Source organism: Thalia democratica, chromosome 9 (genome assembly GCF_965202585.1).
Source record: "Thalia democratica chromosome 9, ktThaDemo2.hap1.1, whole genome shotgun sequence".
In the NCBI taxonomy this organism is placed as follows: domain Eukaryota; kingdom Metazoa; phylum Chordata; class Thaliacea; order Salpida; family Salpidae; genus Thalia; species Thalia democratica.
The window spans coordinates 18,656,537-18,668,637 of NC_139173.1; the positions used below are offsets into that span (position 1 = coordinate 18,656,537).

General features: G+C 26.7%; 1 protein-coding gene across 1 annotated transcript; it reads right to left on the reverse strand.

The window, feature by feature from the left end:
* Positions 1 to 2,979: 2,979 nt before the first annotated feature.
* Positions 2,980 to 12,101, reverse strand: LOC145844340 (catalase-like). The gene is made up of 14 exons (XM_082951729.1): positions 12,048 to 12,101; positions 11,804 to 11,896; positions 11,584 to 11,662; positions 11,155 to 11,265; positions 10,575 to 10,705; positions 10,264 to 10,368; positions 9,864 to 9,989; positions 9,662 to 9,796; positions 7,799 to 7,855; positions 7,013 to 7,165; positions 6,035 to 6,179; positions 5,738 to 5,892; positions 4,582 to 4,689; positions 2,980 to 3,087 (listed from the first exon to the last, which is right to left on the reverse strand). Exons 1-14 carry the CDS (start codon positions 12,099 to 12,101, stop codon positions 2,980 to 2,982), a joined length of 1,560 nt encoding a protein of 519 aa, XP_082807855.1.

Below are 12,101 nucleotides of genomic sequence, written 5' to 3' on the forward strand. Positions count from 1 at the left end.
ATAGTTAAAAAAAAAGTTACAACTTCTATAAATGTTAATAGTTTTTTTTTTTGAACATCTTTTTTTAATACCGATTACTAAAAAGAATCGAAATACAGTTTTAACTTTATACAGAAAAGACGTCATTTAAATTACACTTGATACAACATTGTAAGTATTCTCCTAAAGACCTAAATATAAAATCGATCAAAAGTTTCGGTTTAAGTTTTTTCCTGTATCCAAATTGAAAACGATGTCCTTAAAGTATTGACATAAATTTGATAGTATTTTTAATAATTTTTTTTATCTGTTTGTTATACTTATTTGATACCTATCAACATTTATACTAATATAAAATTTGGCTTATCAGGTTGATAATACAGTTCCTCTAACCTTAACATAACTTAATATTTTAACCAATTTTCCATCTAAAACAATTAACTTACTTTAAACTACTGTTTATTTTAAAGGAATTGACAAAAAAAAAAAAAACTATAGTATAAATGACTTAAAAAAACTAGTCTACTTCAAAAAAAAACGTATAACTCAGCAACACAGTAAGCGAAATTACCTTGACCAACGAACCTATATTTTCCTGCTTTATCTGATCCACCAACTTATCGCTAATCATCTTCAGCTGCTCCTCGTGCGTCCCGTTGTCGCTCTCCGAAATCCTCTTGATCACCTTCAGGGTTTCCACCTTGCTCATGATCGGCACCGTCTCGTCCACCTCCAGGCTCAGCTTCTCGCACAGCTCCTCCAGGATTTTGTTTTCGGCGATGAAGCCGGTGCTGGGCGCGGCTGAAGACTTGCGACGCTCCCTGCGTTTTTCAAGTGTTTGAGCAAAAAATATATAATTGTATTAATCTTATTTTAATTTGTGTGAATATTTGTTAATAGATAGTTTCAAAATTACTTTTCATTGTAGGTATACTATCAAAATCCACCCGCGTTCAAAATCAACCCGATTCTTTTTTACATTTTCTTTATTTACTTATTTATTTATTTATTTTTATTTCTTATCTTTTATTTTTTTTTTCACTATCACTATAACCCCTAACCCTTACCCTCGTTTGGTAAGCGGTTCTCGAATTTGACTGGGTGGATTTTGAACGTGTCCCTGATTATAAATGCACTATTTATTTGTTGATGCGTTATTATAATTAAGTAAATTGTTTAAGGTGAAAAATTGTTTGTTTTAAAATTCTATCTGTGACTTCAACAAATTGTTTGTTGGAAATTATATGTGCTTTTAAATTGACAATTTTTCTTTAATTTCTAGATGATGAGAATTAAAAAAGATGCATTTTCGAGTCGTTAATGGATAAAAACAAAAATGAATTACCCTAAACTAAAAGCAAGTACTTAGTAGAAATTGAAAAAAATATTTAATAATTAGTTAGTAATAAGGATGCAATAATTACGGAAAACAGATCTTTTATGAATTGTTTCACTGTTTATACCTGTTTGGATGATTTTTAATCTTTTCAAGTTGTTCCTCTTGAATATTAGCTCCAAAATCAAAACTTTTCCTGAATGAACTACGATTTTGAGTTTTAGTGTGACATTTAGACAAGACTGCTCCCATTGCTAAATTTTATAAATTTAAACCATATTTTTAAAAACGATTCATGTCTTTATTGAGAAATCGTTAGCTATCCGTTGTGAATATTTATTAAAATTAAATGCTTCAGAATAGTGACGTAAGTTATAATAATCACTTTGTCACTTTTTAACTACCATGCCAACTTCCAATAAAATAATGCTAGCTTTGTTAATTGATTTCGAAAAAAATGCAACAGCTCTTGAAATTTTTGCTTAAATGAGTTTATAATTAAGTTTTATTTTTCATAAGTTTGTGAAAATTAGCTCAGCTTATAAAAAACTACATTGAGCTTAAAAATAACAAACTAAATATTATTTAGTTCTAGATTTCTACTTTTTTCTTTAATATCACTTTAAAATTAAAAGCGATGAAACCATGGACATAAAAGGTGCTAGCTAATGTATAAACTTTACGCAGTCTTTACTGTTCTATAAAAATTTGTTATAAATTAATTTTGATAAAGAAAATCAAAAATATGTAATTAAACCTTTTTTAAATCGTAGTTGAGTAAAGTAATGTAAAGCTTAGTAGACATTTTTAGCTTTAAAATTTTGTAATAAACTAAGATCAACTTCAAAAAATAAATCTCTGTAAAACTTAAGATATATAAGTTTTTCATAAACTAACGAAATATTTCAATTGTTGGCTTTAAGTTAAGAGTTTTAACTCCTTTTAATAAGGTTCTTAATGCATGTTTTTTACCTAACTTGGAAAGTTTATGCTCTTACATGTGTTTACAAGAATTTTATTTATATAAATTATATAGTTTTACAATATACAACAACTGTTAAACATTTTATTTATGTTTATAAATATAACTAAACCTGATAAAAAATTGTTTTACTTCTTAGAACTTATTTATAGTTTCTAGAACTTTGTTTTCTTATACTTTTATCCACTTTGTTATTGATTAAAAAACTGGTTTAGTAAATAAATATTTACTTTTAGTTATATATAAACAACCATAAAAATAGCAAATTTAAAACGTTCTTCCAATTGTTTATTGTGGAGACATGCAGTTTTGAATATATTTAATCTATAACTTTATGTTTTAATTATATGTGCAAGTATAAAAAGCTTTACTATCCCCAAAATGTACCAAAGAATATTCATACTAGTATATTGAAAACAACTGTATCAAATTTAAACGACTTTATTTATTGCTAAAGTTTACGAAAGAAACCTGTCGACATTAAAACATTAAGCATTTAAAACACTGAGAAAAAAATTCTGTAAAGTAAACCATAAAAAAAATAGTCAGTTTCAATTAGAAAAATTACTTTTAGTAGCAAAATACATTTTGTAATTTTAAAAACTTTAATTATCAGATAGTTTAAAGCTTTAAAAGTATAAACATTTCAAAAGTTTATGAAGTACACACATAGAGTTACATTTTAAATTCTAGCAGGAACTGTGGTCTTGTTAGTTGAAATGTCTTCCCCGTTCACTACTGACTGAATCATAGCTCCATAGCGCGAATCACATTTAGTGAAGTTAGCAATCTGAAAAATGTTTAAAACTTTTGAGTATAACGCTTTTTTTTTCTGAAATTAATTGAAAAATAAATACCTTGCACTATTCTTTTATGAAATCGAACACAATTTGTTTTATTTAGTACAAAAATTTATGATGTTTAAAGAACTAAGTATATATATCTTTTATGCATTAAGAAATAAAAATGACACTCTACTTATAAACACAGTAGGCACACCAATAAGGTATACACTTTAAATCAAAGCAAAAACACTTGTCTTACATTTTTGAAATTTTTTTATTCTTTTCATACCGAAAAGTAGCTAATATATACTTAATTTCAAAAAAAGTAGTAACTTTTGAAAATTTAAGTATTTAAAATTTTCTAACTTTATTATCTTTTAATTATTCCTTTACAAGTTTTGATCAAAGCTATCTATCTAAGAAAAATTAGAGTTTAAATTTTTATAAAGAAAAAAAGAGTTAGTTACTTTACAAACTATAAACAAAAAAATCACAATACTCACGTATTTTAAATCAAGACAAGGTTAGTCTTGGATTTGTAGTTCCATAAAGACAAAGTAAATTTTAAATATACTTTTTTGAGTGGGTCTCACTTTTGCACGAGTGGACAATTTTGCACGTCGACTCTTTTGCACGAGCTTCACTTTTGCACGGTGATTTTTTTTGCACGCAGGGTCACTTGTGCACGGCGTCACTTTTGTACAAAGTACGAAATTGAAGAGGTACACTCCCGCGTAAATTACTCATCCGCGCAAAGTATACACCCACGTGAATTACGTACCCACGTGAAGTACACACCCGCGTTAAGTACGCACCCGTGTATAGTACATTGTAAAATATTTATTTTTGTTTATTTCGAGATTTAGTGCGTACTTAACGCATACTTAACGCTTAACTAATGCGGGTGCGTACCTCTTTTTTCAAAAGTGACGCCCTGCTAAAGTGTTCACTTGTGCTTAAGTGACGCTCGTGCAAAAGAGTAACTGTGCAAAAGTGATCCTCGTGCAAAAGTGCCCCCTCGTGCAAAAGTGACCCGTTTCCATTTTTTAGTAGGTTTTTAGGGTACATATTGCATTTCCAAAACTATTTCAGGCACATCTTTTCACATGTGCTTATGCTTTTTTATAAAAAACAACTTCATAAAATAAGCTATTTTAAAGTAATAATCTAATTAAGTTTTATTTGCTTTAAATGTTTAACTAGATTTCGGAAAATATAAATAGAAATACAAACAAAAAATATACTGTATTTACAGTATTTAACAGCTAAGCTTATGTTATTGTTTTTATCAACATTGGAAATCTATAAAAAAAAAATTGAATTAAGTTTAAAATAAAATGAATTATGTTAGATAATTGAAATTAAGTGCTTATATCGAAGCGTTAAACTTTAAGGTTCGAACAACAGACAAAACCTCATATGTTTTTATACAAAAGACTTTTAAAATTAAAATAATTCAAGTTATTTAAATAAATTTTAGGTAAACTTAATAGACTTACAGCTCTCTGTTGAAGAAACTTTTGAGCGCCTTTCAAATGATTTCCAATGTTTGATGCTAATCTTACGCGTTCCTCTTCGTTCAATACGTTGTTGAAAAAAATTCCAACCTATGTTTAAATAAGTTGATTAGTTTTGGCCTTTTAATAAATAGATTTAGATATTTTGTGCCACCTATAATCACATATAACATTCTTAGTATAGTTTAGTTAAGCTTAGAATTTTTTTTGTATTAAAGAAATAGTTTTAAGCTTTTTTCTTAATGACACGATAAAAAACTTACGAAATAAGCAAGCAATAATGAGTCATCAAGCAAATAAAATTGTCCATTACTAATGACCACAAAAAAATATATATTCACATAGTTTCTTTTAAAGCTACTACAAAAAAGTTAATCTTAACCTCTTGGAAGAAAAAGCTGTGTTTGTAAGTAAAGAAAATATTATCAAAAAACAATATAATTTTTGAAAGAAAATGTTGAACGTGCTGTTAGTAAAACTAATAAATACATTTGTTTTACTCAAAATTATTTTTTTATTTAATTTTGAGATACTTTGTGTTACTATAAAAAGGATGAGCTGCAGTGTTAGGTTCTAGACTATTTTTATACATTCATAACATTATGCAAATGAGTTAAAGTAATACTACAGCAGTACATTAATAACATTTAAGCCCTTATTCCTAACCCATTTATCCATTTTTTATTGTAAACCGTTACTCCTAACCCGCCTTACACAAACATATAAAAAGTAAAACAAAAACAATGTTTTATAATTAAAACTTATATTCAACAGAGATCAAGTTTTTGCCGATCAGAAGCCGCTTTATTTTGCAGTTAACAACTATAAAAAGGTTAATTTTTTCATTGTTAACTAATTATAATAAGTATTTTGTGTTTTATTTAATTTACTTATAATTATTAGCTTCCGTTTTAATTTAAGCAAAAAAATCTTTAACTACTATAACTTTTACTGATATAATAAATATAAAAAGTATATTTTTAATTAACATTGATATAAAGCAAGCAGTTATAAAGTTGTATTTGAACTAAAATTTTAAGTTTCACAGTTTAGTCATATATTAGCTAAGTCGAAAACTTGTACTTAACTGCTATCAACATTTAACATCAAAAGTGAACAAACATCGATTAAATTATACCTGAGTGAAATTGTCGTCGTCAGCGGTGTTCCATCTTTTAACGTCGCCGCTCACTTGGAAGGTCGAAGCTCTCGTTTGTCGCTCCCTCGATGCCTCTGCTCTCAAGCCGTCCACCGGGCCGTTGAAGCTGTTTGGGTAGTAGTTCGGTGCTCCAGCTACAAGTTTAGAACAAGTAAAATATAAAAACTTAAACCAATGTTTAAAACTGTACTTTTGTTAGAGATTTTGTAAAAGGAAGAACTATTGATAACTAAGCGACTTTTAGTCGTTCTTTTTTTTTTGTATAAATTTACTAACCATTGTTGTCAGCTACACATTGTGGCCCGTCTCTCTGGTACGAAGTCACTCTTCTTTTGTTTTGGAACGGACAGTTGACAGGAATTTGCATGTAGTTAGACCCCAATCGGTGTCTGTGTGTGTCTGGGTATGAAAATAGACGTCCCTGGGAAAATTGTACTTGTTAACGTGTAGAAATAAGTACAACTGTTTATTTTAAAACCGTTTGACTAATTAACTTTAAGACTAACATTTTTTATTTGTTTAAACTTTTAAGCTACTAGAAACAAAATAAAAGTTGGTTGTCTTTAAGTTACGCATGCTGTTTTTTATTATTCAATCTTTTTGTTATATATATATTATAATATCATTACAAGTACTTGATCTAGTATAATTCGTAGTTTGACAACAAGTTTTGATGTTAAGTAAACTGACAAATCTTTATTTATTTGAAAATTATAAGAACAATGTTTATGTTTTTCATAGCTTTATAACTACTTAGAAATTAAATTTAGTATTTTCTATAAACATTTTATAACCAAAAAGGTGTTAGTCTAACTACCAGCAACTAAGATTAAGTTTTTATAAGTTATCAATATTCTTAATACTTCTAAGGGTTTCTTAAAGAAATATTCTATCAGATAATTGAACCAAATAGGTATTTCAACATTTTTTACTTTAAAAAATTGTTGTTTTTGTTTTTGATTTGTATGATCTTCATTAATAAGATATTTAAAAATTATCTTACCACAGATGTTTTTGTGTTAAAACTTTATTCCGACTAACGGCGTTTCACTGCTCTCAAATAAATTTAAGAACAGATCTAAAGAGTCTATAAAATATTAACACACATTAGAAAAAAAGCATGTATATTTATGTATAATATTTATGTGAGTAGTAACTATAAAGAATTTTATGGTTTAAACAAAGTTTGGAATAAATACATAAAAATAAAAAATTACACTTATAAATTGTCTTATTATAATTTTTCTTGTAAACCTGCAACATTTTGTCAGGACTTGGTTCTACACCAGGGACCATGTGAGAAGGTGAGAAAGCAATCTGTTCGACTTCTGCAAAGTAGTTTTTCGGATTTTCATTTAAAGTCATCTTTCCAACTGGAATAAGAGGAAACTCTCCTTGAGGCCAAGTCTGAAAAGTATTTTTGCTTGGATATAAAAAACACTTTCTTTTGTTTCAAAATCACTACGAACTTAAACTTGCTTTAATTAGCTTAAAAATGTATTAAACCCAACGTTTAAAATTCTCTTTTTTAAAATATAAGTGCACAAAATAAAGATTTAACAAACTTATACTTGTATCGTCAACATTAGATATGATTAAAGGTATAGTATAAATTTTCTTTTTATAAACTTAAACATCTAGCAAATAAAAAATTAACTAAATTGATTACATAAATGAGTTATTTAAAAAATACATACTTAAATTATCACAAGTTTTAAATTAGAAAAATAATAATATCTTAAAAATAAACTTAAAAGTGTTTACAATAATGTTTTGTCTAGGAAAAACAGTTTTAGCAATAAAAAAACACTAGTTAGCACCTAAAAAAGTTGACTAACACGCTTGTTTCTTTTAAACTAAAATAAAATAAGTAAAAAACATTAGCATAAAATAAGTTTATAGTAAAACCAAGTTATTATAAAGTTTTAAAGTTATACAAAGAATAAGTAAAAAGAATTTAAAATTATATATTTAAGAAATTTTTCTGTTTTTTATCTTTAAAACCAAACAAGTTTTGACGAATCTGTAGAAAAAACAAACTTTCGTAAGATCAAATGGATTCCATTTGAAATTCTCAGCTTCATCAAAAGTCATCACCTATAGAATTAAACTTTTTAGTTTTAATGTTTTCAGTTAGGTAAAAGTTCAAAATTAGTCCTAAATAATAAAAAAATGTTTAACTTCCTAGCACTTTTTTATCGTATGTTCATTAACTTTACTAAAAATTGTTGCTACTTAAACCACAAAAAAAAAAGTTTTTTATACATTTTAGTATTAAAGTTGAAGTAAACTTATGTAAAAAAGTTTACATTGAGTTTTAATTAAACAAATATTTGTTTACTTTTTGCGTCTTTTATATCAATAAAACTAAAAAATGTTTCTTTATATTTGGTATTTCAAATAAATGATTAATACGTTATAGTGTATTTATTTACTTAATACAAAAATACTAATTTACATGTTCTACAGTTCTGTAAGTTTTAAATTTTACTCATTAAAGATTTTTTTATTTATTGATGTCTTGTAAAAAAATGTTTTTTTCAGGAGAAAGTTTTAAATTAGAGGTCGGCAAACTGCGGCCCTTGGGCAAAATGTTGCCCTCGAAGCAAAAATCTGCGGCCTGCAATGTACTTTTCATCTAAAAATCATAGGTTAAAAGAAAAATAAAATATTTAAGGAAACTTATTTTTTGAAAAGCTTATAATTTTAAAATTTACAATCTTTGTTGCTTAAATATTGTTTATGTAATACTATTTTTGATTTAAAAGATTATTTTATATTAATTACAAAGATTATTTTAAATAAAACTGGTCAAAAGAAGACACTTTATTATAAAGTGCGACCCGCAAGCAATTTTTTCAAGTGAAAATTGGCACGTGACTTAATAAAGGCTGCTGACCTTGAATTATATCTACTCACTTGCCATATACAATGTTGTTGTTTTAACTAATTTGAAATTTAATCAAGATCGTTACTTTCTATATATAACCCTTTTTTATTTGTTTAAACAATTTTAGATAAGAAAAAACCTGATAAAAAATAAGTAGAGAAAAAAAAGTGTTTAAACTGTATTATTTTACATTAAGCATGTTTACTGTTTTTCATTTTTCTTAGTTTTACACATCAAAGAGCTTAGGTTAGGTTAAGTGTTTTATTAGTCTTTGAATAAAATCAGTACTCTACTTTTTAAACAAATAGTTAAATTGTTTTTACTTTTTATGTTTTCAGGTTTGATTCAAACAAAAATAAAACTACAGATAATAGTGGTTTTTCAATTTTTTACAATTAAGCTAGTGTATAGTCTCCTTTTTTAAGTAACACAGTTTTAAGGTTTAGTTTCACACAAATTATGTTTTTATGACTACAAGTGTAAGATTTTTTGAATAGTAGTAATTATATGAGGGGATGTTGTTTTTTTTAGTTTTTTCAGTATGTCAAGTAAAAATATCTGATCAGTTATTTTTAAATAAACAGTATAAAAATACTAAAGTATAAATGTAATGGTTTTAACAAAAATACAAAATTTTATTGACAAAACAATTTCTTAAAACATTTAAAAGTAAATAAACTTGTTTAAAAAAAACTTAATAGGATACGACAAAAAAATTACTTTAAAGATGTTTGATTGCGGTTTATTTTTTTGTACTTATTATAGTAAAATAAAAGCTGGTAACACGTCAAACAATACAAAGTCAACAATTGCAAAAAAAAGATAAGATTTATTAATTCAACTTTTTAAATGTTGTTTTGTAATTAAAAATATACAAAGGAAACAAAAAACAAACGTAATTAAACTAAAGGAGTTTATTTAACTAAACTTTTTTTTAAATATTTTGAAAAAGAAACATAATTTTTCAGTAGTTATAAATTCACTTTAAGTACAGATATTTTTAACTATCTCACTTGTATGTAGAGCGTCCATGATGGGGGCTGTCCGGAAGCAATCGCGTTGTAGAGATCCCTGATCGCATAATCCGGATCCTCAGCTCCCATTTTGTCCGCTTCTTCAGCATAGAAGCATTTTATTCCTTGGTCGCACTGATTAAGAAAGAAAATTGTTAATAAGGGTCTTTAGAATGCTTAGAAATTTTAAGTTGAAAATTACTTTAAAGTGGAATTTGCAGTAGACTGCTTCTCCATCTATGTTGACAAGCTTAAAGGTGTGACTGCCGTAACCGTTCATGTGACGGTAGCCCATTGGGGTGCCTCTGTCACTGAACAAAAAGCTGACCTAAGAATAATTGTTTTGTTGTATACTCTTATAGTATGTTGGAAAGGAAACTTTTATAAAAAATGTTTGTATTGAAAGTTTCTAATGGGTTTAGAATAGTTTTCTGTAACTAGTTTTTTTTTTCATTTTTGTTGTAATTGATTGGTATTAAGATAGTTATTTTGATCTGTAACAAATTTTATTACACAAATTTAATGCCCATCATTAAGTGAAGTAGTTCATTTCAATTCATTAAAGTAAGTCATAGTTGTTTTAGATGGTTTGTTATTCTCACTTGATGACAGGTTTCAGGTCTTAGTGAAATGAAGTCCCAAAACATGTCAGGGTCTTTAAGATGGGTTACTGGGTTTCGTTTCTGAGTGTGTATGAACGAAGGAAACTGTAGAAAAACACCGTTTATGTTCTTAAAGTATTTTTATATAACCAAATAAACAAAAAAATAATAGTTTAAGCTAACATGCTCTGAGTTTAAAGTTAGTATTCGCGCTTATACAAACAGTAATATTTAAAGTATTTTAATCAATTAAGTTTGCTTAAAAAATGAAAAAAAAACACTACTCATTAGAAACACAACAAAATACTAACAAAAATAGGATCTCTAATAAAAAATATTGGTGTGTTGTTACCAACTAAGTCCCAGTTTCCTTCTTCCGTGTAAAACTTAACTGCGAAACCACGAGGATCCCTTGCAGTGTCTGCACTGCCAGACTCACCGCCTAATTATATATTGATATAAAGTTCTGGTCTTGTAACAGTTAATAGTTTAGTAGATGATTTTTGAATATACTTTGCTTAGTTTTTACATTTTTATACTAAATATAACTTATAAAGATCTACTCCGACTTAAACAAATATCTGCCTATTAATGTAAGAAAGTTTGAAATTTTTGGAAAATTTAAACTTAGCAATAATTTTTAATTGTTAGTCAAAAATCTTAAAGTACTGAAATTTGTTTTAAAGTTTCTTAAGGGTTAATTTCCAAAGTTTCCTAAGTTTTAGTTTTCTAACACTTTTTATTATTGATTTTGTAAAAGAAAAATTAAAAATTATGTACTATTACTTTTACTAAAAATCTAAAAAATAACATATATTAAAATAGTACTTAAAGGGCTTATTTTTAAGAATTAAACGCTACGTTTCTTTAATATTAATCAATTCTACTTACCAACAGTTGAAAACCTAACAGCGACTGGAGTCTTTTTACCAATTTTATTGAAAATATCAGCCTTGCAGTACTTGCTAATATCATGAGTTACTTCGAAAAACCCCTTTGCACCTTTGAAAATAGATTGATAAGTTATATTTAAAAATGTTTTAAGTTCATTTCAATTTCTAACTTTTATTAAATTAAAACTCAAAAAGGTAAATAAATTATTTTTTTGACTAGTTCATTATCTTTCATTAACTTTTTTAGCTAACATTGAAAAGTATCTTAATAAGTATCAGCTTTTATATTGCAAAAAAGTTGTTTAACTGTCAAAGTATTTTAATTCATATCATTATATGCTCTTTTACTACGAAATAACTACTGAGTAACTAAAACTTTTACTTAAATAAAAAATGTTCAATTTAATTAGAAAAATAGTTATCTAACCAGCTCCTTTTGCGTGAACAACTCTTTCTGGAATTCTCTCTCTATTAAAATGAGCCATTTCATCGGTGAAGGTAAAATCCTGATACAAATAATTTATTAAATTTTGATTCATATAACCTAAAAACAACTTAAGACTTAAGCAATATTGTTAAAACTTCTTTGGTTTGATTTAAAAAATTTATACTCTAGTTATTATTATCGTCTGTTGTTACATTCATACTTGCAAAAGTAATGGACCCCTTTCACCAGCGCTCAATGAGTTCAGCTTTTCATCTATAGGAGCTCCAGTGCTCGTCATAAGAGGTTCACCACCCTTTAAAGATTTATTTAAATTCATTAGTTTAATTTGAATGTTCAAAAAAATGTTTTGATGCATTAAATTATATCTTTTTAAACAAATGGTAGACAGACTATGTTTACAATGATTTATATTCAAACTAAAACAACAAAAAACTTCTGAATACCTTGTTTTTGAGTGCGTAATCATTTAGCTGGTTTGAACTTTTATCTCTACCCAT